The sequence below is a fragment of the Anolis sagrei genome, chromosome 1, assembly GCF_037176765.1.
Source record: "Anolis sagrei isolate rAnoSag1 chromosome 1, rAnoSag1.mat, whole genome shotgun sequence".
Taxonomy (NCBI): domain Eukaryota; kingdom Metazoa; phylum Chordata; class Lepidosauria; order Squamata; family Dactyloidae; genus Anolis; species Anolis sagrei.
In genome coordinates this window covers 251,944,171-251,971,413 of record NC_090021.1, presented here as the reverse complement: position 1 = coordinate 251,971,413, position 27,243 = coordinate 251,944,171, and the positions used below count along the sequence as shown (strand labels likewise).

Sequence of the window (27,243 nt, the reverse complement as noted above, 5' to 3'; positions counted from 1 at the left end):
ATTTCATAAAACTAGAAATGTTTGAACATAAAAGTACAAAGAGGGCAAGAATTGGTCTCATTGTTGCACACTTTGCACAAAAATGGCAAAATTATGTTGAAATGTAATTGTGATGTGTATTAAAGTAGTTTAGCTATTCTTCTATTTTTGTTCGTAAATTTAAAAGTTGCATAGATTTACCTCCAAATACTTCTGAAGTCAATGGTTTGTATATAATGGGTACTTATAAAAAATCTGGTGTTTCCTGAGGTATTTATTTTCTAGATTGAAAAGAGCATTGTGTAGCTTTTCCTCTACTGAATGTATTTTTAGTTATAGAGACCTCTTTGTATTACTGAAACAATTGTCTAATAAGTGGCAATTGTTGAAGTAAAGCAATGTGAGGGGGGAGGGGAAATGAGATTCTAAAATAAAACAAAGCTGTTTTTAAACACTAACAGTAATCTGATTGGTGTATCTTGCTGTTTTCTCCAGGTCCCAGTCTGCCTTCAGCATAGCTTCTTTTCCTTCATGGCAGGGGTTGGACTGGATGGCCCATGTGATCTTTTCCAACTCTATAATTTTACGATGGCAAACTTCAAGTTGCCATTGAGGCTCTTAGTAGTGTTTCAGACAGATTTGTTCAAGCAAAGATGTGACAATGTACTATTTTGTATCTGTGTTTGTGAAGATAACACTATGTAACACACTTTTGGTTCTATCATAAAAACATGGAAATGGTTTATTAAACTGCAAAAATGTTGTTTTATGCAGGACATCCTGTAGCATATTTTGCTATAGTTTTTCAATTAATAAATCACTGAGTCTCAGCCAATTCAATATAGTTTGTGGCAGCCATAAAAATGAAGTTTCTGAAGTATAATAATAATCATAATAATAACTTTATTCTTATACCCCTCCACCATCTCCACAAAGGGACTTGGGGTGGCTTACATATGGGGTAAAATGCTCACAAGACATAAAAGAAAAACAATAAAGAAAAATGCAGTTAAAATAAACACGTAGTAAAATGTAGCACATTTTGCTATAGTTTCTCAAATAATATTTGATCGGGTCTCAACCAATTCAATATAGTTTATGATAGCCATAAAAATGAAGTTTTTGGAGTACAACAACTACTTTCAAAGTAAGTACCACACAATTAAACAGGAAATAATTTTCAAATTGTGTTATATAGTGTAATAATAATAATAATAATAATAATAATAATAATAATGTTTTTGTTACATAGTGTAACAACAACAACAAATGCAATTAAGGCCAGGATTGAAAAATCAGCTGATGACCCAAAATACAGACTGTGCAAGGAAGCTGATGAAACCATTGATCATATCCTCAGCAGCTGCAAGAAAATCACACAGATGGAATACAAACAGAGGCACAACTATGTGGCCCAAATGATTCATTGGAACTTATGTCACAAGTACCACCTATCAGTAGTAAAGAACTGGTGGGATCATAAACCTGCAAAGGTTGTGGAAAATGAACACGCAAAAATGCTGTGGGACTTTCAAATCCAAACTGACAAAGTTTTGGAACACAATACACCAGGCATCACAATTGTGGAAAAGAAAGAAGTTTGGATTATTGATGTCGTCATATCAGATGACAGTCGAATTGACGAAAAACAACAGGAAAAACTCAGCCGTTATCAAGACCTCAAAACTGAACTGCAAAGGCTCTGGCATAAACCAGTACAGGTGGTCCCAGTGGTAATTGGCACACTGGGTGCCATGCCAAAAGATCTCAGCCGGCATTTGGAAACAATAAACGTTGACAAAATCACGATCTGTCAACTGCAAAAGGCTACCTTTTGCATGCACCATTCGAAAATATATCATACAGTCCTAAACGCTTGGCAAGTATTTGACTTGTGATTTTTTGATACAAAATCCAGCATATATATCTTGTTTGCTGTGTCATACTGTGTTTTTGGGTCAGTAAAATAACAACTACAACTTTATTTATAGACTGCCCTATCTCCCCAGGGGGACTCAAGGTGATTTACACAAAAAAAGGCAAACATTCAATGCTCGACAAATACAAAAACATTAAAGCAAGAAAACATAATGCAAAATAACAACAACATTGAGCTAATCAAATAAAAAATTATCAGTATCAGCGTGTTACAAGTTTAGTGTGCATGTCAGTTACAATGTTAGTGATATCAATTTGCTCAAGAAAATGGATATTTCTGTTTTCTGGGTATTGTATTTTATATAAGCACACAATTTAAAAACTTAAAAGATGATATTTTCAGATATCTATACATAAAGAAAAATCAGAAGGATACATATTTTAGTTTGTGGTCTAAAATACTCAATCTTGTTTTATCAGAAGTATTGTCTATGTGTGGATAGCTGAATATACCACAAAGTCAAGGTGAATGGAAAACATTTTTACCATCCCAAATAGCCAAGTAATGTTTGTGATATTAAAGTATTATCCAAAGAAAATAAATATAAAATTCCATGAAAGTGAGTGATGAATGGACATAATTTAATGATAGTAAGATTAACTAAAGGGGACAGTTCCTTTTTAGTGAGCTATATTCAGGGGAGTAGCTGTATAGATGTATTTCAGAAAACATACAGGATTTTTTTTCTTTTTGTTTATGCAATATGTATGACTTGAAGAATACTAAATTTATCTACTCAGCAATGGAATCCTACAGTGAAGGAAGGGGATTTTTTAATCATTTTATACTGGCACTTGAGAAGTTATTTCTTAAAGCGAAAGATAAATCTGTCCAATTTTGGTTTATATTGACTGATCCATTGTGTACATTCATCTCCAGTCCTGGCGATGTAGAGGAAGCCACTGCTCTCTTCCTAAAAAGGAGTTGAGCTATGCCCTGGATAGAGCTTGGTCTGAGGTTTCAATGGGTTTTGTGTGTGTGTGTGTGTGTGTGTGTGTGTGTGTATTTTCCAGTAGAGATACAAGTTTTATTGGCCTGCTTTTGCTATCTTTTTATTCCCAGTGAGTTTAAGGCTATTTGGCCTCAGATCTTACTTGAAATACTGTGCCAAGTTTTGAACATCAGTCACAGTTCAAGAAGTACAGAACTTATGGATTCAAAATTTGCTTTTTTTCTTGGATGAATACATGTATTACAACATAGACTTTGGGATTTTTCTTCTGGTTAACACAGCTAACCCAGGAGTTGACTTCTGTTAAGAACTGCTTAGTTCTTTTAGCCACACCACCTGAGCTTCTTTATTGAAGACATGTTGAGACTATTGTCCAGCATAACTTGTGGAGGGAGAAGGCATAATGCACTGGTAGTAATCTTGAAGTTTACTCCTGTCATTTATTTTACTTAATGTGAGCAAACAAGTAAGATAAGTAGCTATGTTGAAAAGGCAGGTCATCCTAAGATATTTTGCTGCCTTAGGCAAAGCAGCATTTTTTTCTTCTCTCCCCTTATCCAAGTCAAAGTGCATGATACTCAAAGTCAGCTGAGTTCTTTTGACATCAGAAACAGAAATCCCAAAAGCATTTATTCCCATCCAGGGCAGTAAAAGCTCAATAATAAAATTAATTAATGTAGTCTTTTTGATTGCATCCAAATATACTACCTGATGATAGTTCCTAATGATACAACTAATCTACCAACAAGCTGGCTTGAGTTCTGATATATGTACTTCCTTAATCAAAATGTGGTTTGTAAATAGTGTGCACAACAGTTTGCACATGAATAAGCTTGTCCAACTGAGTTTAGTACATGTGCTTGGAAGAGAGTCCATGTATTCTTTTACTTTATGTTGGACTGCAACTTCCATCAGCCTTAATCTGTTGTCGCCAATGATGACAGATAAATTAAGGAGGAAATTGTCGACCAAGGACTTTTGGAAGATTATCTGTTGCATATATCTACATTAGTAGGTGGAACAGATCTGAGAAAATGTTTTAAATCTCCCGTTGTAGTACTAAGGACAACAAGGAAGCCCTTGTGTAATGCAGAGTGGCTTTTATATTGGCATTTATTTCTATAGGAGGTTGGTAAGCATTTGTGGTTGGACTAATAATAGTAGTTGTGAAATGTTTTGTACATGCTGCCCTAGATCACCCAGTTTTCTTCCTCTGCCTGAAGAAGCCTGTGGTGTTTGCCATGCTTTGGAATACCAAAGAGTTCTTTTGTTTCTTTAGGAACTGAGGCAGACGTGCTATGGTAGCTGATATTGCAATGAAGAATGGAGTGACTGATGTAAAAGCAGCTGGTCTATGTTGAAGCTGGTTTGGAGTTGCAGGGCTTCACTTTTCTTGGGGCTCCACTTTCACAAAGGGCTCGGTGGCTGAAAAAGTTTGAGAAACCCTTGCTCTAGAATTCTCTTTCTCAGGAGACCAGAATTGCCCCTTCTTGCTATCCTTCAGTTGGCAAGCAAATGCTTTTTATTTTTGATAAATAAATGTTTCTAAACATTTCTAAACAGCTTTAAAGAGGGAACTCTATTGTTTTAATTGCATTGTTTTTAAATTGGTCTTTATACTTAAATGTGTGTTTAAATCGTTTTTATTATTATAGATTCCATTTTAAAGTTAATCATTTGTATATGTTAGGATTGCTGTCCTCTTTTAGAGTGCTGTTTTGAGTTCTAGTTTTAGAAAAAGAACAGGTTATAAATAAAAATCTTCATTTCCATCAACAAAAAATACTGTTTTGCTTTTAGTTCAGCATGTTTTAAATACTTTATAAAGCTAACTGGTACATATACAGTCATTATGGGCTCTGATTTGGGAATATTTTGAGCCCATAAAACTGATTTATGGCATAAAGTTCTTCTCCTTTCCAAAGAATTCTCTCAGGCTTTTATCAGTATAACCTATTTAGAGCTATTAAATGCAATCTTAGATTGTTGTAATGGAATATATTTTTGGTAGACTGCATCCATAACTATCCTCTCTTCAGCCTCAGGGCATTTCCCTTCTATCAGTCTCAATTATTTTCTAACAGTTTTGTCTCTATGTACTGTCTTTGTTGTGCCTTGCTCTGCCTGGGGGATAGGAATCATTGAGGTGGCACTATTTAAGGTAGCACTCCTGAGATGTTTAAGAAGGCATTATTATTCAGGAAACCTACAGCTGCTGTTCTATAATCTGTTCCAATTCCTGCAACACAGCAAGGTGCAGGAGTGAGGAAGGGAAGCAGCAATTGGAGGTATTTCTGAGAACAGAAACAGTGACTTGCTGCTAATGACAAGGACATTAATACGTAGGCATACCTTGTTAATTGGTATCATCACATTGACTTAAAGGATCAACTCTTAAAGCTTGGAAAGCGAAAAATGTTTCAGTTGAAGTGAAATAATATAAATATGACTTATTGAGATGCCAATCACATTGTGTTTCTAAAACCCAAGATTTGCTTTTTAGCTGAATGTTGGGACCAGAAGGGCACACACTGAGATTTAGTTAAATCAATATATGCCTGCATTTAAGATAGTTTAAAAAATGGATCACAATTTTGTATATATTGCTAAACAGTGAATAAGAGAGCAGTTACAGAATGGTACTTCGTTTTTCTCCCGTGCTAAGTGGATCAGGGTTATTGAAAATCTGTGCATGGATAAAGGTAACAGCTAATTAAAGACATTGGTTTTTTATTATTCCATCTTCATTTTTATTCTGTTTGTAACTGATTCCTCTGGCAAATCTGCTGCTATTGTATTAATGAACAAATGCAGGAATTCATCTATTTCGTTTCAAAGTGTCCTTTAGAAATGGTTCTAATTAGCAGATCTTCTTTTGCAATTTAGACTATCACATGCCAGTTCCAAAATAAGTTCTCTTCAACAAGCAGCTCGCCTTTTGAAAAACACAAGGTGAAAGGCTAGAAAATGTCACGTCTGACGATTTCATGAGCTAACATACATGATGTTAGCTCATGAAACTGCTTTGGATGGATGGTGTTTCATTCATGAATGGAAGTTGTTACCTGGAGAGACTTTGGGAGATTTCTTTAATGGAGAGATACAGTGGGAAGATGGTAGGAAAGCCGCAGTGTACAAATGACCATTTGCCATGTGTTCAGTTGTAATGTATTTCATTTTAAAAGGTAAAATAAGGCAAATAGCAGATACTCTCAAAATAAAATAAGCGAAGTAGAATTGTCTATAAATAACATAGAAGTCTGTTTCTTCCAAAGATGGCTTATCATAGGTATATCCTTTTGTTTGTTTGTTTGTACCCACTTTAAAAAGTCAGTTTGCCAAACAATAATTGCTGGCTGCCAATTGTTTCTTACCTTCCCTATGGGGTTTCTGTTGACTGTGTTTCTCTGTAATCAATAAGTCTCAGATTGCATGAGTTCCAGTTCACTCCTTTAGTATTCTTTTGTTCAGGAATGATAACCAAGTGAAATGTTGCCAGTAAGTTTTGAATGTTTTTTTTAATAGAAAAAGATAATTGTCACCTTTAATTATAGGCACTCCAGCAGAATTAGTATTATGTTCAGACCTCTAATATAGACATCTTGTAATCTTAATCTTTATAATTTTCTAAATTATAGAAATACCACAGGTTTTGCAAAATTGTTATTTTTTTACACAAATGATGTTTTTGTAAAAAAAAATAAATCCCAGTATGCAAAAAGAAATGGTGGCCATTGACAATATTTTTGACATTCTTTATTTAGTCATTTACAAATTTGCAAATATTTATTTCATTCATAGATAGCAGTCATATATTTCCTGAGAATACGTCTTTTGGGGAGAGAGAAAAGGTCAGGTGAAATGGCAGGAAAACAGATGGTTTTATAAGTAGAAAAAGTATAGATACACTGCACGTTCTTATTAATAAGACAGACTGCTTGCATCATCAGTATCCAATTTGGTAGCATTCCAGGTGATTTAAAGAGGAATAAGAGAGGATAGAGAGTATCTTGGAGAAAAGCTGATAGCTGCACTGTGTGATAACATTCTATACTGCTAACATTTTGTTCCAGATCATATTTGTATACCCTAACTCAAAGTGAAGCTTGGAAACTTTGTCAAGAAGAAATTATAAAAATCTTAAAAGGAAAGCTAGTATGACAGAATATTTTGTCAAAATCAGTTTATGCTCTGATGATTCTGTGAGCATTTTGAATGAATATAGAAGTGTAATCTGTAACGTGTTTGAATTAAAATAGAAGAGAACACCGAAACAATCCCCAAATCAGCATCTTCTGTTGCATAATTATGATGTATTGGCAGAATAAATGAAGTATTGAAACAACTTCCCCCATTAACGTATTTTGCAGGTGTTGATAAAGCTTTGTGTTTGTTTGAAGTATGTTGCTTTATGTAATTTTGCTTTATTGTTGTAGCAGCTGTCATCCACTGCCTACTTATTTTCCCATTTATCTGATGAAGGTGACAAAGTTTAATTTTGTAGGAGAAATTATTTATTTAGAAAGCATTTATATACTTACTAAGCAAAGTGGGAAGGCTACTGCTATAAAATCCTGTTGAGACATCATTCTTGGGCATTCAACTATATTAAATACTCCATGGGTATATTTCCAGATCTTCCAACATGAAACCCATCGTTTTCAATGTCAGCACAGGAATACCTCAGTTCGTGAAGTAGGTGTGTTTCTGGGTGTTACTTCTTTAACAGAAAATTTAATACCACCAGCAGAAATAACACGAAAGGAATGTTATTCCTGAACCATACAAAAGAAGGGCACTTGCTGACCGATTGCTGTAATCTGACATCAAAGTCTGTGTCTCTGAAGCTCTCCTTTACCATCTTCCTAATGCTAATGCTTCTAAAAACCATCGAACTAGACAGAAAACAAGAAGAGAAAGTTTTTTAGGGTAATAAAAAGTAGGTTCTTTGTTATTGTAGGTATTCCTGTATACTTTTGTTAATTTACCCAATACTGAAAGCAAAGAGAGTGGTTGTCTCCATAGTGTATTGTAGGTAAGGTTTGCCAAATGGCATAGCTACTGGCTGTATGAAAAATGTGTGGTGTAGCATAGCAAACCAGCTTCCAAAAAGTTTAGTATTTGAATTTTAATTAAACAGAATATTTTGATTTGTTAAGTATTCAAGGCAAGCAGGGCCAGAGGCATTGTCAAGCACCTACTTAGGTATACATTACTCTTAGGACATTACTGATTCTATTTCTTGTTTTTACTGCTTGTTCACCTGCCTTCTCACACAGCAAGCTAACACCGAGAAGAATGATAGACAAATACATGAGCAGTGGTAATGTAGGTGAGGATAAGGAGTTGGGTGCAGCGAGGGAGGACTCTTTCTCATGGGCATTCCAAAGACTGGAAGAGTTATTCAGTAACGTTTTCTATTAGAAGAGTTAAAAAGGGGAGATTGAGAATGACAAATGTCAAAAGAAGTTGTTTTTATTCAAGGATCCATATTAAATTATGTTTTAGAACACAAGTGAGCAGTTGCTGTTCGGGAACATCAGTGGATAGTTACTTGAATACTGCATAAAAGTTACACCTAGAATTTATGTAGCAGTATCCTCACTGTTCTGTGCACATGGTATTCAGATGATTTCAGAACAAATAATTAAATGTGGAAATCTAACTCTAGTTGTGAATACCAACTAGAACAATGATAAAACAATAATTGTTTGGTAAATCAATATGTATGTAAATTGTCTTTATTCAATTAGACTACTCATTTAAGGCAGACAGTTATTTTGTGTTAAAAAGTGACTGCTGTCTGAGATAGAAATGCTGTATATACTTCAAAGTAAGGGTGTATGATTGCACTGTATAGGAATACAGCATTGTGCATGCTTCAGGTTCATTAATTAACACTGCAGCCATTCAGGCACTGGTTTTGTAGAATTTATGTTTGAAAACATTGTTTAGAAACAGAGTTTGCTATTAAAAGAATTTACCGTATTAAATTATAATGCCATGTTCTTTTTATTTGTTATATAGCATTATGCCAGTATATACAGGCCTCTAAAGCCCGAGATGGTGGTGGCCGTTTCATTTCAAGTACAGCAGAAGGTAAAACGAAAGGAAGAGGAAAATAATAATAAAAAAAATTATTCACATTAACATTTCTTTTCTAGTGTTTCTGTCCTTCAACCATTCTGTGCCTTCTAGATTTTCCTTCACAGCAGTTTTATTGATGATGGATTCCAGGCTTACCTATTAAAGAAAGCCATTCACTTTATTTGTTGCATTTAAACTTTTAGCTTAACCTCTGCATCTTTTATCTGTTTGGGCATTTCTTAGATTACTTTTAAAATGAGGTTTGCTTTGGTGAACAAGTAAACATGCATGTGTCACAGCCATTGTTTAAATAAATGAAGTTTCTAAAACAATTGAGCTTGATTGTGCTTATTTATGGAAAGTCACAGATGGATAATTGTATGCAGAGGTTTTACCTGTGCTCTAACTCATTCTACTTATTCTCTTTTGCTAATCACTATTTTATATTTCCTGTTTCTCTCAAAGGAAATAATTGACGTTAATCATATTACTTCTTCATGTGCTTCTGGTATCTCTGCCCATACTCTTAGGATGCAAATACTGAGATTAACTTTTTGTTTTTCATTTTCAGGTGAAAATTTTGAACAAACTCCATTGAAACGCACATTCAAGTCCAAAGTTCTTGCTCATTATCCTGAAAATGTTGAATGGAATCCTTTTGATCAAGATGCAGTGGGAATGGTTGGTAGTTCGTTATGTTTCTAATGTTCACTAATTCACTTGCACCATTGCTTAGATGCTGCTCCAGGAGGCAATCATATTTATGTCAACTAACTTGCATGAGTCCCCCCTCCCCCCCAGTTTCCTGGAATTGGGCAAAAAAGTCATAATAGAAAACACTGTGTTATTCAATCTACAACTCGGTCTTGAACATGGCTGACTGAGGCTAAACCATAGATGAGAGGGAAGGGCACATGTTCATATATAGAGAAATCCCAGAAAGACAAGATGTGGGTTTCTTAAAGATACTCATATTATCACATTGGTATAATATTTCCCAATCTCTTAACATTGGAGAAAGCCTCTATACCTTTCATGCCCAGCTGTCTCCCTCCAAGTGTATGTATTTGTAATAAGGGTAATGTGTCTATCTGTCAGTTTGTTATAAGTTGAAATATATCTCAACCTATTGACCTAGAAGTGAATTGCTTTGATGTGAAGTTTGTACAATTTAGTCTACATGTTTTGGTAGCAAATTTATCAGTTTAAACATAGATGATGGCGGTTTGAAAAACAGAAGGGGCATGTGGATAAGTAGTGGAAAACCACAATTTCTAGTTCGCTTCATATTTTCCTTATGTTCTTTTTTCCCACTTGTTTTTTTATCTTCAGCAGAATTCTAATCCTGGGATGTATTTGACTGGGAAAATTAGCATTAAAGACTACATGATGGATAGGTTAATAATTGGTAACAGTAATGTAGAATTCAGCCTTATGATTTGTCAGCATCTCAGTTTATAATTAATTTGAACCTAAGAGGATAGTAGTAGTAGTAGTAGTAATAATAATAATAATAATAATTATTATTATTATTATTATTATTATTTATACCCCACCATTATTTATACCCCACCCCACCTTTTGTGAGGTGGCTCACAAAAGAACTCAATAGTGCAACATAGAAAATACAGACAAGTGCAATCACACAATAGCAATACTAGTAGTAGTTATTTTTGTTACAAAGTTGCCTTTTAATTTTGTTACAGCATCATCTCAATTATTATTTTCCAAAGACTGCCAACTTTATTATGTAAAGGATGTATGGAAAATAGTAATGGAGACCATACCAGGGATACTAAGTATACTATTACCCCACATCTATTGATATGTCAGCGTGTCGTATTTTTTGTGTTGGCCATATGTTCTTTGCTTCTTATTGTTTTATATTCTGGGAGCTTTCTGTACATCTGTTAAGAAATTTTGCTTAATTTTGTGCAACATAAAATACTGTATAAATTTGACATTAGATTAGTTTATCTTGGCATTAGAAAGCACACATTCCTTCAAAAGAGTGATGCTATAAAATATATCAAACCCAGTGCTTTTAGTTAACAACATAGGTTATCAAAAATGCCAAGTTCAATTTATCATGTTAAGTAAAATCCATTTATAAATCATATACAGAATCAACTCTTTTAAACAGATAATATACAATTGTACATTTGCTTTTCATATTCTTGATCATTTTATAAGTAATTTTACTAACTTGGGTGGTTTTTTATTCTTTTGGTTTATCAAAAATGTAAACAGTTTAAAACTTTAAAAATTGTTCTCATGGCATATATAAAAACAAGGCACAGTGTCTTAGATCCTAAATTGTTTTGCCATTCACAAGAGTGAATGATTAACAACTCAATCTCATTTCCTCTTATCATTTTCTGAAATGCACCCTAACTGCCAGTAACAGATTTTGGGAGATACATAATACTATCAAATGAAGAAGACAGGAATGACAATTTTTTATGACTGCCAACTTGGTTTTGCTAATGGAAAGAAGTTAGGTTCCAAGTCCTAGTAACTAAGAGTGAGAAATTATTAATGTGATACCTTTTCTTTTATTCCCCCACTCTCAGTTATGTATGCCTAAGGGTCTATCTTTCAAGACACAAGCAGATGCCAGAGAACCTCAGTTTCATTCGTTCATCATTACTCGTGAAGATGGGTCTCGGACTTTTGGATTTTCGTTGACATTTTATGAGGAAGTTACCAGCAAACAAATCTGTAGTGCAATGCAGACATTGTATCACATGCACAACGCGGAATATGATATTCTTCATACTCCTCCTACAAATCATAAAGACAACTGTAGCACTATAGAAGACTGTAATGGATCCTCCGTATCAAAACTACAGCGATTTAATTCGTATGACATTAGTAGAGACACCCTCTATGTTTCCAAGTGCATTTGTCTGATAACTCCAATGTCTTTTATGAAGGCATGTAGGAAAGCTCTTGAGCAACTCCACCAAGCTGTAACATCACCTCAACCACCACCGTTACCTTTGGAAAGCTTTATTTACAACATACTCTATGAAGTTCCTCTTCCTCCAGCAGGGAGATCTCTAAAATTTTCAGGAGTTTATGGGCCAATTATATGCCAGAGGCCAAGCACCAACGAACTGCCATTATTTGACTTTCCAGTTAAAGAAGTCTTTGAGCTACTTGGAGTAGAGAATATGATCCAACTCTTTACCTGTGCCCTCCTGGAATTTCAGATACTGCTTTATTCACAGCGTGAGTATAATACAGGTTTTTAGGAATGATGGTCAGTGTCAAAATAAAGATTAAGTTGTCACTGGTACATTTGCATGATTCCATAAGAAAAAGAAATATTTAAATATCTCTTGAAGGTGTCCTAGCTAATGGAATAAAAGTGAGCTAAAAGCACCTAATTAGGTATGTTGAAAGGCATGTCTGAGGGTGATTTGGTTTAGCCTTGGCTAAGTTAGAGAGGGCTAAAGACCAGAGAAGGGCAACCAATGAATAAAGGTTTGGAAGCCAAGCCCTATGAATAGTGGCTTAGAGAGTGCGTATGTTTAGCCTGGGGAAAATAATGGTGATAAGGAACATGATAACCATGTTTAAATAATTAAAAGAATGTCACATTGAGGAGGGGTGGGTTTGTTTTCTGCTGCTCTGGATACTTGGGCATGGAGCAATTGATTCAAATAGTAAGAAAAGAGATTCCACCTAAACATTAGGAAGAATCCTCTGATGATAAGAACTGTTTGGCAATGGAATATGTTGCCTCGGAGCATGGTAGTCTCATTTTCTGGAGGTTTTTTAAGCAGAGACTGGATGGCCATCTGTTGGGAATCTTTGATGATATTTTCCTGCATGGCAGGGGGTTGGACTGGATGGCCTTTGTGGTATCTTCCAATTCTATGATTCTATGGCCAGACCCTGCTTCTATACTTTTCTCGGGATGGGTTATAGGCCTCTTTCCAACACTACCTTATGAAGCTGAGATTTCATCTTGACTCAGAACTGTTGCATATGTTACAAAGTGAATATTAGAAACCTTCTCTCATATGGGGAGGGAAGAGACTCATGCATATTTCCAGTGCAGTGTGATAGAAATGCAAAGGCTTGGAGCTACCGATTTATTCAGTGCATACCTTGCTGCATGCTGAGGCAAAAGTTCAGTCGCTGTTGCTAGAAATACTTATCTATCCTTCCTTGATTAACACCCACAGCACCTAGCCTTCTGAAATAACCATGTCCTTGCTTTCTAGGAAAACAACCGGTTCCCTCATAGGCAGAAACAGATACTCCCAGACAAAATACCAAGATATAACTGCTTTTAAAAAACTAGGTGTTTTGGTTATCAAGATAAGGATGGACTGTGTGTTACCTGTTATTTCTTTATACCTATCAATATCAAAATCCTATTTATGAATATGCAATGTAAATACAATGGAGTCCTCAATAGCAACAGAAATTGTCCGATCCTGGAAACTAACCTGGGTGAGGCTGGTTTGTATTTGGATGTGGAACTGCCAAATAATACTAGGTGCTGTAGATTGTAATTCAGAGGAAGGCAATGGCAAGCAACTTTTGAGGATTTCTTGCCTGTGAAATTGATGAAGTCACCATAAATCAGCAGGCAATTTTGAAAGCACAGTGGAGTAGAGCAGACCCCATGGATGCTGTGGCCTCATTAAAGGAGAGAGATGCCTGCAGCAGGGCTGGAGAGTGGCTGGTTGCCTGGAACACCTCAGCTTTCAAGCACAGCTGCCCAGGAGGGAGCCAAGGGAAGTTAAAAGCCTCAGGGACAGGTGAATGAAGGCTTGGGGGAAGCGGAGAGAGTGTGACAGGGCCTCTGCAAAGGAAAAAGTAGCTGGTTCATCTTAGAACATGTCAACACTGACCAAAAAACTTGTTTCACATCAATTTTTTCCTTAGTGGCCCCACAGTCATCCTGTCAACACCACACATTGCCAAGAGATTGACATAATTTGGGTGTAAGGGAGTGGTCTAGATCTCCAGTCTCCAGTCTTTTGCATTATTTTTGGCCATAGTCACATCACCTCCCACTCCCAGTCCTGCATGTAAATATATATGTTTCTGCTTTAAGTGTAAGGAGCCATGCACCTGCTTTCCCATAGGATAAAATGGCTTGTGCACCTCCCACCAGTCAGTTCTTTCCAGTGCTAAATCCCCCCCCCCCAATAGCAATACCCCCTTGGAGAACTGACTCTGTGCCCCCCAGTGGATTTTCAGAGAAACGGTGGGGCTGTATTTAAGTCTTCAGAAATAAAAAAAGCCCACTGCAAGTGACTATGAAAAGGGTTCATTTTTTTCTGCCAGTGTAGACAAGTCCTAAGACAATTCCAGCTGCTGGCAGGGATGTCTCTCCATGGAGACGGTTGGGAAACCAGCAGCCAGGCCATGGCTAAGAGGAACCCATTGGCTCTTCTCTGGTTCTTTTTTTGGTATAAAAAATTTATTGTGTTAAATGAAGAAAAACAAAAAGTTTTCCCAATCCATAATGTGTGTATTTTGATAGATGAAATTTGAAAAACTATACACTTTTTGTTTTTCTTCATTTAACACATTAAAAACTTTATACTAAAAAAAGAACCCGTGAACCCCCACCCATGACTTCAGACACCACACCCTTTGGAACTAGTATCTAATAAAACTTTATCCTTATCATTCCATTAATAAATTCCTCATGCGACTATTTCAAAATCTATTTTTGTCTTCTTTTTTAAATACCCAAAGGCAAGACTCCGTTTTTTTAATAAGCTCATCATTGTTCCTTCCCCTTAAACCTTTGGCGAGCTTGGCCACTTGGGTATATTCGACTAATTTTATTTTCTAATCTTTAATAAGTAGTTTATTTCATCCCTCCCATGACTTTACTATTGTAATTCTCGCAGCCATGAAACTATATTGGCAAAATTCTATACTGATTTTCTCTTGAAACAAACCCAGTAGGCATCTTTCTGGGTTTTTCTTGATCTTTTTAGCAATAATTTTATTGGTTTCTTTCATCACCCAGAAATTTTTGACTTACTTGCATGTCAAACAGGCATGGAAAAAGGTGCTTTTCTGCACTTTAAATTTCCAGGATTCTCTTCTTTGGGTTTTGTCAATTTTAGCCATTAATTCAGGCACTATGTAACTATAGAACATTTTGAACATGTTTTCTTTAATGCACCCTGCTTTAAAATTTTGAATCCCTTTTTCCATAAGTATTCCCAAGTATTCAGATCTATATTTTCCCCTAAATTTCTAGCCCAGGTGATCATTACAGTTTTTATTCACTTATCTTCTAGATTATACTCTAGAATATATTTGTATAACCCGGAAATCAATCTCATATTTCCATTCTCCAAAATATTCTCCATATCCAATTTCCTTCTCTCTGTGACCAAGGTAAGACCCCGCAGTTATACCTGAGACAAGGGGAGCAGAGTCAGGTAGGTCGGTCAGGACTTGGACAAACAATCCGCCTTGTTTCCAAGGAGCCAGATTCAAGGGAATGAAAAATGAATTAGTACAGCAGTCACTCATTACTTATTTCCACTAGCCCAGTATCACCCCTGGGACTGACCTTAACAGGGCTTGTTACTCAAGGGCCACCTCTTCATCAAGGCCCAGCCCTACCTTGTTTTTCAACCTGGACCCCTACTTGACCAAAGACGTTAGTTCTCCCACACCTGTTTGCCTTGTGGCTTTAGGTCCTTAAACCATAAACTCTCTGAAGGTCCTATGCCAGGTGTAGCCTGTTGAGGCCAAGAACCCAAGACACTTGGAGTAGTGTTGGTAGGCTGCATGAGCAACAGAATATCTTTTCATTTGCCCCATACTGATTTGTGCATTTATTCTTTCAGACACATATTTGTAACAGGAGGAATGTGTTCCATATGTATTGACCTACGTTATAAGCTTACCTTTTACTTGAGGATATCATTATTATACATTGTATGGCTTTTACCTATCTCTTGCATTGTGTCTGCTGCATTGCAACTGTCCTACTTCCACTCTACTATACATATTTCTTATTGCATTAGTAATAATAATGCTCTTTCTAAGATGAGTACTAGCTTGGATTTGGAATTGAGGTTACATATACATGAAACATTCCACAACAATCCATATTTAGCTATTCTCTCCCCTCTATTATTTAACATCTATATGCGACCGCTTGCCCGACTGGTGCGGAGCTTTGGGCTTGAGTGCCACCAGTACGCTGATGACACTCAGCTCATTCTGAGGATGGAGGACCGGCCGATCTCTGTACCCGAAAATTTCCATCAGTGCCTTGAGGCCGTTACTGGATGGTTGCACGCCAGAAGGTTGAGGGTGAATCCAGCGAAGACGGAGATCCTTTGGCTGGGCCGTCGAGGTGGGAGGGAGGTCCAGCTGCCTACCCTGGATGGCAAGACACTACGTCGGTCATCTTCTGTAAAAAGCCTTGGTGTCTTATTGGACCCTCTGCTCACAATGGAGGCCCAGGTCTCTGCTGTGAGCAGATCTGCGTTTTTCCACCTACGTCAGGCTAGGCGACTGGCTCCCTTCCTATCTAGGAACGACCTGGCTACGGAGATCCAGGCGACGGTCATCTTGAGGCTTGACTACTGTAACACCCTCTACATTGGCCTTCCTTTGTCAGTGATCCGGAAACTGAAGCTGGTGCAAAATGCAGCGGCTTGTCTTCTCGCCGGGGTGCCGGCGAGGTGTCATATCATCCCAATTCTACAACAGCTGCACTGGCTTCCGATTGAGTACCGGATTACTTTCAAGGTGCTGGTACTAACCTTTAAGGCCTTATATGGTCTGGGGCCGGCATACCTGAGGACCTGCTTATGCCCCTACCAACCCCAGAGATTACTTTGGTCCGAGGACCAAAATTTGCTTGAAGTCCCCAACATCCGGACTTATCATCTGTCCTCTACTAGGCAGAGAGCCTTCTCGATTGTGGCCCCTTATTTATGGAATGCCTTGCCAGTTGAAACCCGAACCATCCGAGAGCTACTTGCTTTTCAGAAAGCCTGTAAAACCTTTCTTTTCCGACAAGCTTTTGATGGGTGAATAACTCGGGACTATGTCTGTTTCGCGTTTTTGTTGTATTTTAAAGTTGGTTGTATTGTTTTAATCTACTGCTGTAAACCGCTCCGAGCCAAATTGGGAGTGGCGGTATACAAGTCAAATAAATAAATAAATAAATAAATAAAATTGTTTTTATGTATCAGGTTGCCAAAACAATGTGGCATGTTGAAAATGTAGTTGATGGTTCACACATTCATAGAAAAGCATCCTTGTACATGTTTTTCACTTTATATATTAAATTTTCTTTCCCCAAAATATTCAGATTAAAATAATAATGTGTGTTTATATGCCTAAAAGATTTATTTCAATTGTCAGTTGAGCAGAAAAGACTAGCCTCTTTCTATATATTGTTTTAAAGTATCTCATCAAAACAAAGTTGGGATCTAGCTTGTTCTTGTACTAATTCCTTCCCTCATAAGGAATAAATATCTTAAGGCTTGGGAATTTATGGTCTTTCTGAGTCAGCTAACCCATATTAATATTTTGTGAGAAGTAAAGACTTGCGATTTTAACTGCTGTGTTGTAAGTAGATTCTAAAAGTACTGCTACAGTACAGGAAAAAAGACTAAGTAAATTGACTGTTCTCTAGCGGAATGGTTCAGTATAATATGGGGGTGTTTAATAAAATCAATTGGCACAATTTAGTTTTTTGAATACTGAATAGAGGCTTGCTTCACCTCTTCCCTTCACTTGCAATACTGTGGGGCATTAGGGAGAATGAAAGATTGATGTATACTTCACACATCTCCTTAATCTTCAGTCAGTTGTAGTCTTAAAATAAAACCCTTTGTTCTATGCATGCCATTTTGTAGAAATGTTTTGTTTTTAGTCTCCAGAGATACATTCTCGACAGCTGTTCTTTTTAGAGTCTGTATTGCACAATGTAACATTAGACAGTGTGGCCTATAATATGGCATGATGGGAATAGTAGTTTATCAACATGTGGAGGGTCAAAGGTTCCCCACCCCTGGTGTTATGTTTTGGTTAGTTTCCTATTTTTTATTAATACTGTTTCTATTGATTACATTATTGTGGAGGCTCTCTAACTCTATGAGAAATGATTTCTTGTTTTTCTTTCAGATTACCAGAGATTGATGACTGTGGCTGAGACAATCACAGCACTGATGTTTCCATTCCAGTGGCAGCATGTGTATGTTCCCATCCTTCCAGCCTCTCTTCTGCATTTTCTAGATGCTCCTGTCCCTTATTTGATGGGTTTGCACTCCAATGGACTAGATGACAGGTCTAAGTTAGAGCTCCCTCAAGAGGTTAGTATAGTATTTCACTATTGTAAAAAAAACTTACAGAGAAGTTTAAATTAGGATACTCTGTCTTATTCACAGAGGTTTTGCACCATGGCTTCTTTCTGTTCTCTGTAATAGCAAAGTGTAATAGCTGGACAATTCTTCTAGATTAGTAGCATTAAAAACTTCTGAATGAAGCACTCTCTGTTATAGAAAATATTCTTGTTATATTAAGAAGTATTTTTAAAATTCTGTATGTTATTTGGGATTTTTAAAATTGTTATTATTGTAAACACAAATAGAATGATACATATCTCTATAACAATCCCACAAGAATGAATAGAACAAACACTTATATTTTCTCTCGATTCGATATCTCCTGTTTTCTTAACCTTACCAATTCTACGCTTATTTCCCACTTGTGTCCAACAGTTTTTGGTAAAGGAGTAAAATCATTTACAAAAATGCTGTTTGTACTATTCTTAGTCTATTAAATTGTAAGGGCTAGAAACTCATTCTATAAATTCTCTAATTCTTTTTGCCAAATGTCAAGTGCAGTTTATGTCAACCAGTTAAGATTCTGCTTGGATCTAGTATTTTATTCTACAGAGTGAGCATTAAAAAATGGAACTCCCAAGCAGAGCTGAGATGAGGGAAGGTATTTTTCTCCCATCCTGTCTCCCTTTTCAGCTCCTAGCACCACTTTCCTCACTGTTAAAGCCCTTGTGAGCTTCATTTGGAATGAAAACATGCTAATGAAAGAAGGTCTTCTGTCCATGGAAGGATTTTCCTGGATCCAACATGGCTTTGTTTTTGTAACAGGGTTACTTTTAAAAAGTAACTTTCCAAATTCTACAATATTATATCAGTAGGAACATTGAAGTGTATTTGCAAAAATGGAACAGAGCATACCCAGGAAATTCTAATTTATATAATAGTTTGTAGCCACACTATGTGAACAAGATGTCGTCATTTTTTACATTAAACAGTAGTGAGCAAATATCTCTCTGATGACTTAACAATTTTAAATTATTATTTTATTGTTTGTTAAAAGTGGGTCATGAATAATCATCAAAGTAATCAAGAATTTGTAGCTTGTACTTCATTTAAAAAGTAACCCAGCAGGAAGGGAATAATTTTCTATATTCATATTTTCTACTTCCTGTTTCTGGGAACAAAGAAGAAGGATATTGTATACAACCACCCTGTATTCCTTTACTCCTTTGCTCATTCACCTTTCTCATTTTAACTTTGTTCTTTCTGTCTTTTGAATTCCCGTTTGAAACAAACTGTAACAATCTTACTGATTTAATTGTATAAGAGGTTTTTTTGCTTGAGAATTGAGATAAAACTGTGGTCATGTCTGAGGATTAATATCTCTTGGGGTGGGGAGGCTACACCAAGTCCCACCAATGAGATCAGTAGGGACATGAGAGGGGCTTCTTGGCTCAGTACCAATTGTAGAAGGCCCTCGCTCTGAAGGCATGGTTGGCACGAATTCTCATGTCCTTCTGGAGATAAGTTAAAACATAAGTGTTCATTGAAGGCTTTTAGTCTCATTCACTCATTCCAAAGGTGTGTACATAGTTTTATATGTTTTAAAACAGGGGTCCTCAAACTTTTTAAACAGAGAGCCAAGTCACAGTCCCTCAAACTGTTGGAGGGCCGGATTATAATTTGCAAAAAGCATGAATGAATTCCTACGCACACTGCCTATATCTTATTTGTAGCACAAAAAACAATACAATAATTAAAATGAAGAACAATTTTAACAAATATAAACATTAGTATTTCAATAGAAAGTGTGGGCCTCTTTTGGCTGATGAGATAGGATTGTTGTTGTTGTTGTTGTTGTTGTGTGCTTTCAAGCCGTTTCAGACTTAGGCTGACCCTGAGCGAGGGCCAGATAAACAACCTTGGCGGGCCGTATCTGGCCCCTGGGCCTTAGTTTGAGGACCCCTGTTTTAAAATCTTTAAAATCTGTTTTAAATGTATTACTATTGTGTAATATATTTATGTTATGTAACTTGTTATAATGCTTTTTGTAGGCCACCCTGGGATTTTTGATAAAGAGCAGGTAAAGAATTCAATAAATAAATGGAATATCCATTTCAGCCACCTCTGCCACTTTTACGATCCATTCCTCCACTTTGGTGTTTCCTCCAGTTTCCAAGCCTGCACATAAACGATTCTCTCAGCAGTTGGCATCAGGGTGAACAGTTTGTCATGTGCCTTCAAAAGTGATCTGTTTGTTATTCCTAGTAAGAATGCCTCTGGGTTCATGGGTATTTAAACTTTAGTACTTTTTCAATAGTTTTATGGATCTCAATCCAAAAGTTTTTTGCCTTCTTGCAGGACCACCACATATGGAAAAATGATCCTGTTGTTTGTTTGCATTTCCAACAAATATTTTTCAATTTTGGCTGCATTTTAGCTATTTTGACAGGTGTTGTATAGAATTGATAAAACATTTTGTAGAATTTTTCCAGAAGTGAATAGTTTCTTCTTTGTGGTATCTGTAAAAATCCCACTCGTGGAACTTCATGTGTCTGCACAGTGAGTTTTGGAAACTTTTAGACAGTTGAAAGTCTTCTGGCTGCAGCCCTGTCCACCCTCCCCAGGAGGCATATAGCCAGTGGGAGGTGCTGTGGCCTCAGTTCTTGTGATCCGCTGTGACATTGCAGCAGCTTGGGATATCTCGACAACTTATCTTGTGACTTCAAACTGTGAGATTGCTCTGTGGGGTTCGTTCTCATAGTTAAATTTGTTTTCTTTTGTCATGTTGAATTGGACTGGCTATGGCTTTCCCCCTTCCCTCCTTGTCTTGACGCAGACTGTTTGACTGTTTTCCCTTGGCTACTCCCTTGGTTAAATTTTGTTCTTCTTGCGGGGGGAAGTTGCAGGAGGGAGGAGGGCAGGATATGTGCCTCCTGTGTTTGGGGGAGGGAAGTTCTGCCCTCCCCCCAAAACTTGCAAAGCGAGAGAGAAGCACAAGGCATCTTAGTCTCTGACCCATTTACTGCATCTTCTTTTTGATTTTCTTGTTCCATTTTCAGTGGCCAACCTTTTGCTGTCATCATTCAAATGCTACTTTGCTGCTATCTCCTTTATAGGAAAAAAGACGGATTCTCCTCTTGTTTTGCTGAGCCTTTGGTGAAGCTTTTTCTCCAGGGATACAAGAATCTTAGACTGCAGGTTGCACCACTAGTTTCATCCTGGTTCTTTCAGGACTGATTAGGTCTCCTTTTGAGCCCTTTGCAACCACTGATATGTGTTATGTATCCTGAAAAATAGCCTTCCTAATAGCAATCACATCAGCCCACATGGCTAGTGAATTATGCACTCTCCAAGTGGATGATCTGTACCTCCGTTTCCACAATGGTAAGGTTGTCCTGCACACAGACATTGCTTTTCTTCCTAAGATGGCATCTGTATTTCACATGTCGAAGGACATAGTCTTGCCAGCCCCCTCTCAGAAGCCAACAACCCCACTGGAGAGATCATTACACCTTGATATGCAGAGCTCTAGCATTCCATATCCAGACAACAGTGGGCATAAGGAAATACTGAAAGGATGCTAAGGGCCTTCCAGTCTCTTCCCAAAAGCTATTTTCGTGGATTGTGTTGGCCATACATCTGGCTTACCTTGCCAGTCTATGGCCCTTCCACAAGAGCTGTCGCCACATCTACTACCTTCTTGAGGGGCATTCTCCTGGAAGAGATGTGTTTCGGTCAGCCATTTGGTCTTCCCCACTTATGTTTGCTACACATTATGAACTGGACACTATTTCCAAAAGTGATGCAGCCTTCTGCAGAGCGATCCTTATATCCTCGGTGGCATGACTCCTGCCATCCAAGGTTACTAGCTTACTAAATCTACTACAAATGTAATTTTCACAGAGGCCACAAAAAAGCAGGAAGGGTTGCTTACCAGTAACCATGTTTTTCAATTTTATTATAAATTGCCATATAATTATTATTGCACGTAAATTGTCTGTTCAAAATAAAACTGTGAAAAATAAAACACTACCATCATATTAAACATGTAGTGTGTCCAGAAATCCTGTTTTTGTTCATTATTGTTTTTATTTATTTCTTGGCTTGTTTCTCTACAGGCAAATTTGTGCTTTGTGGATATAGACAACCACTATGTTGAGTTACCAGAAGATTTGCCACAGTTTCCAAATAAACTTGAATTCATCCAGGAGGTCTCTGAGGTCCTTATGGGTTTTGGGATTTCACCTGAGGGAAACTTACATTGCAGTGAAATTGCCTCCAAAATGAAGAACCTCAGGACATGTGACATAGTCTCTGATAAGAGGAATGGGAATATAGGAGGAACAACTTTAAATTCTTATGAATTATTGAAAGAAAATGAAACCATTGCAAGACTTCAAGCACTTGTGAAAAGGACAGGAGTGAGTCTAGAAAAGGCAAGTTACCATAATGCTTAACTGAACAGTGTGTAACTGAGATGGAATTGTTTGGGGATTCTGGCTTAAACCTGTCACTTATATGACGTTATGATCTCATTTTCTATAGGTGCTGGCTACTAAATCTGTGCAATTTAGGTAAAAATTTGCTTGATACAGAGATAATATAGAGTTTGTATCATTAATGCATCCAGTACAATATCAATATGCTTTTATGTGGATAGTTAGTCTTGCTTTCTCTGGTTTTTGGATTGATACAAATGTTCCATATATTAATTTATCAGTTCTTTAAAGTTTTATTTTTGAAACTTAGTACAGAGTACAGTCAACCCTCTTTTCTGTGGGTTAAACATCCATGGATTCAACCATTCATGGCTTGAAAATATATTAAAAATTGGTATCCACAGAACCAAACCTGATTGGATACTGGGTACAATAGAAGTAAACCTATTTTTATGCTTGCAAGCACATTTATCTCTTCTTTTTTCTTTCAATAGTTGCGAATGAAGCCACAACAAAAAAACCCAATATGTCCAATATTGCATCGCCATGAATTATGTTATTCTAAAATATACAGAACAAACACTATTTGTTTATAAATATCTGGTCTTCCTAAACTTTATTGGTTTTACCAATTAAATGGATTATTTAATAATAAGACAAGGATGTTTTCAGCCCCCAGTACTATGCAGCTGATATCCTTTTGATAAATACAAGCAATAGGTTCTTTTTAGTGTGTTAAAAACAAATTTGCATAGAAAAAAATGAATCCAATTATTAGTATCGGGAAGCAGACCTATTGGATCAGTGGGACGTAGATAAGTGTTGGAATTAACCAGTTCCATTCATGTATTGGGTCTTTTCAAACTAAAACTTTGATTTAGCACAAATGTTTTTAAACTTTTCTTAGAATGGGCATTACATACTTCGCTTGTTTGTAAATACTAGTTAAAGAGTCTACTCTATACCTCAGAAATACCAGATGCTGGTCTTTTTCAAATGTTTGTCATTAAATTGGCCAAAATCTTTGATAGCCTTGAGCTCTCATAAATAAAATGACAGATTTTTATGTGAGTATCTTTCTTTCATAGGTTGAAGTTCGAGAGGAGATAGGTGTCAAAAAGAATATCAAAGTACAATGTGATGAAGAAGAGTTCAAAGTGTACCAGCTCAATATTCAAATACGAGAAGTTTTTGCTAATCGCTTCACACAGATGTTTGCAGATTATGAAGTATTTGTTATTCAGCCCAGCCAAGACAAAGAGTCGTGGTTTACCAATAGAGAGCAGATGCAGAACTTTGATAAAGTGAGTGTCAAAGTGTTAACCATAAACATTGAAATTCAATCTTTATGCATGAAGGGAAGGAGAAGAGCTTGTGTGAAAGGTCGTGTATATTTCAGGTCTTCCAGATCATGATTTGTAGAATTAGGAACATAAAGGTTCTACTAAGCATAGAAAGACTGTTGATTTGCAGCATAGCCCTAAACTGTTAAAGGTTATTATGAACAATGTGGTAGGTTTTCAGAAAAATACAGTATAGTGTAAACCTTGGAATATTTCACAAATGATGTGAATCAGCAATTGTAAAACCAATGGGCCGAAACAAAACTTAGTGTACTAAATATTAAAAGTATTACCTATATCCTCCTAGAGGTTCCTTGTTATATGTAGGAATAATTTCTTGTATGGTGCTTCCTGGTTCTGATGCCTTCAAAGGACCAAACCAGAAAGCACATAAAATGTATGGTGGTAGTTTATATATTTTATATATCTCTGTGTAGTCTGTTGCATAACAATCCCTAATTAGGATTGGAACCATGGCCACAATGTAAATAATCATGAATCTGCTTTTTATTCTGGTGGAATAGGTGCTGTTTACCCCCAAAGCAGTTTCCCCAGTGCAGTAAATGGCTTTAGGAAAGGGAAATTTCCATCAGGTCTGTGGTCCAAGTGATGGGTGTATAAATTATTTCCTCTCACCCATCATCACTCTTCTGTTGTCCTGATTTGACTTTAGAACATGGGTAGTACCAATATCTGCTAGTTGAAAAGTGTGTTGCAATTCAACATTCTTTTATATTCTAGAATAAATAAAAACAACGGTAGAGTCCTGGTGGTTTATTCATTAATTGTGATCAAATAATGGAAACATGCAAAGCATTTTCAGGAATATTAGTAACTATCTACGTTATAAAAACTGCATGCAAAGTCTAGCCTTGATTACAGGTCATAGGTCTAATACTAGCACTGTATTTTATGTTAGAGATATTGTTGGTGTTTGGATAAAAATAGATACCCTGAAGAGCACTATCAAGCTCTGTCTTTCCCTACTTGGTGTACTTAAGATATTTTGGATTTTTTTCTCCCATGGGCCTTCATACCCTCATATAACCATGTTATTGTAAATGTTTACATGTCCTCCGTCTTTGTGGATTGTTTTCTTTCCACATCATCAGCATCCCAAAAATTATAGGAATGTATTGTCGAAGGCTTTCATAGCCGAAATCACTGGGTTCTTGTAGGTTTTTTGGGCTGTGTGGCCATGTTCTAGAAGCATTCTCTCCTGACCTTTCACCTGCATCAATGGCAGGCACCCTTGGAGGTTGTGAGGTCCTAATAATCTCTGAGGATGCCTGCCATAGATGCAAGCAAAACTTCAGAAGAGAATGCTTCTAGTACATGGCCATACAGGCCGAAAAACCTACAACGACCCAATTATAGGAATCTTGGAATTGGTTACATTGCTATATTTAAATAATTTCTTGGCATAAAGACTGTACTACGCAGCTTGATGTGTTGCATGCTGCTTGTCCTTTCCTTGCAAATATGTTTACAAAGATTTCATGTCTAAGCTTATCCTAAATATAATGTAGTAAATTAGCCTACTATAGCAATTTCCTTTACTTTTCTTTGTTTAATTGATATGAAGATTTTCCTGTCGTAGTCACTGTGAATCGTACATTTGGTATCCCTGCGCTTGCGCAATACAACTTTACGGAACCTTCTAGAAAGTCAGAACACTTTAAGCCCTCAGCTAGGCCCGCCCCCCCCTCCCGAGTATATATAGCCTGAGGGCGGGACTAGCCGGCAGTTCTCTTAATCCGCTCGCATGTGAAGCAGCTTTGAGAACCTTCTGTCACTGCTAGATTGATCCTTTTGACTTGGACTGTTCTTCGACGACTCTTCTGACAAGCCCTCTAATTTGACACTGGACTGCTTTTCGACGATCCTTTTGCCAAACCCTCTAGTTAGATCTGAATTGGACTGATCTCTAACGTTACTGACGCGGACCGGAATCGACATTGAGCTATGGCGACCACTTCCTTCAAGAAGTGTACCAAATGCCCTAACATCCTGCCGGACACCGATGGGCACACCCTTTGCCTTACTTGCCTGGGAGAGGCCCATCTGACGCAATCTTGCGCCATATGCCTCTCTTTTACTCCTCAAACGAGGAAGAACAGGGTGTCCAGGCTTCGGGCGGCTCTCTATGAAAGGGCTCTCATGCCTCCCGCCGCCCCCGCCCAACCGACCGAGCGTTCGGACCTACCTTTCCTGGCTTCCTCGGCCGGCCCGGCCAAGAAGAAGGCCAAGAGGCCCAAGCCTAAGGAGGCTCAAGATGGCCGCCATGCCCCCGCTCAGGAAAGACCTCCTTTAGAAAGAGCGGGAAGAGTGCTGGATGCTCGCCGGCCAACTACGTTGGCGCCGACGCCGGAAGGCCCTCCTGGGGCCGTGCTCCCTCTACAGGCGGCCGAGTGTACTTTTGCGGCCCCATCGACGTCGACGCCTCTACCCACGCATGCGCCCACTATGGCGCAGGCGGGCCAGACTCCTCCCACCGCAGCGATGCCGGTCGTCTCGCCCCCGCCCCTTAGCCGGGCTCGAGCGTCCCCGATGCCGCCTGATCCGGCGGGGGCTGTCGCTATGGCCTCAGGGCCGCTGCCTCTTCTGCCGGCTTCCCTGTTGGAGGGGATATTTACAACTCCGCCTCCTCCGACACCGGGCGAAGCAGCCGAGGTTGGTCCCGATCGTGCTCAACCAAGTGCCATAGATGCTCCTGGAGGGGGCGAGCCCGCAGGAGACGAAGCCTCTGCTGAGCCGGTACCGGCGCCTCCCGATCAAAGTTGGCCGCGCCGCCAGGAACACCGCCGTAGCGCCAGACCGAGGAGGTCTAGGTCTCCATCTAGGAGGAGTGGGAGGTTGCGTCGCCGTCGGCATCGGTCGGCTTCGAGGCGCTCGCGCTCCTCGTCGACCTCCTCCTCATCGTCTTCTTCCTGCTCCTCAGCCTATTCGAGGAGGAGCAGGCGATCCCGGGCCTCCAGATCCTCGCGGTGGCATCGCCCTTCTATGGTCCCTCCTCCCTGCCCCGGGTTCTGGCAGATGGGTCCCTCGGGCCAAATGGTGTTTGTGCAGGCCCCAGCACCCCCCGCGCCTCCCCTGCCGATGCCTTCATTCACAGTTCCAGCGACAACGGGGGCCTTACCACCTCCAGCTGCTTGCCTGTCGGTCGCAGCTGCCCAACCTTCCACCTCCATTCAACAGGCTC

The 27,243-nt window shown here is 38.1% G+C and overlaps 1 protein-coding gene across 7 annotated transcripts in view; it reads left to right on the top strand.

Annotated features, from left to right (window-relative positions):
- DENND5A (DENN domain containing 5A) overlaps positions 1-27,243 on the top strand; it is a 76,782-nt gene that overhangs the window by 13,541 nt on the left and 35,998 nt on the right. For 4 of the 7 annotated variants that reach the window (XM_060767121.2, XM_060767108.2, XM_060767136.2 and 1 more), the window contains exons 2-7: positions 8,898-8,969; positions 9,529-9,638; positions 11,531-12,191; positions 18,099-18,286; positions 22,378-22,695; positions 23,787-24,002. In XM_060767121.2, the coding sequence (XP_060623104.2) occupies positions 8,898-8,969; positions 9,529-9,638; positions 11,531-12,191; positions 18,099-18,286; positions 22,378-22,695; positions 23,787-24,002 (1,565 nt within the window). The remainder of the gene's footprint in view (positions 1-8,897; positions 8,970-9,528; positions 9,639-11,530; positions 12,192-18,098; positions 18,287-22,377; positions 22,696-23,786; positions 24,003-27,243) is intronic. The other 3 variants (XM_060767114.2, XM_060767129.2, XM_060767139.2) reach the window with 1 other exon arrangement.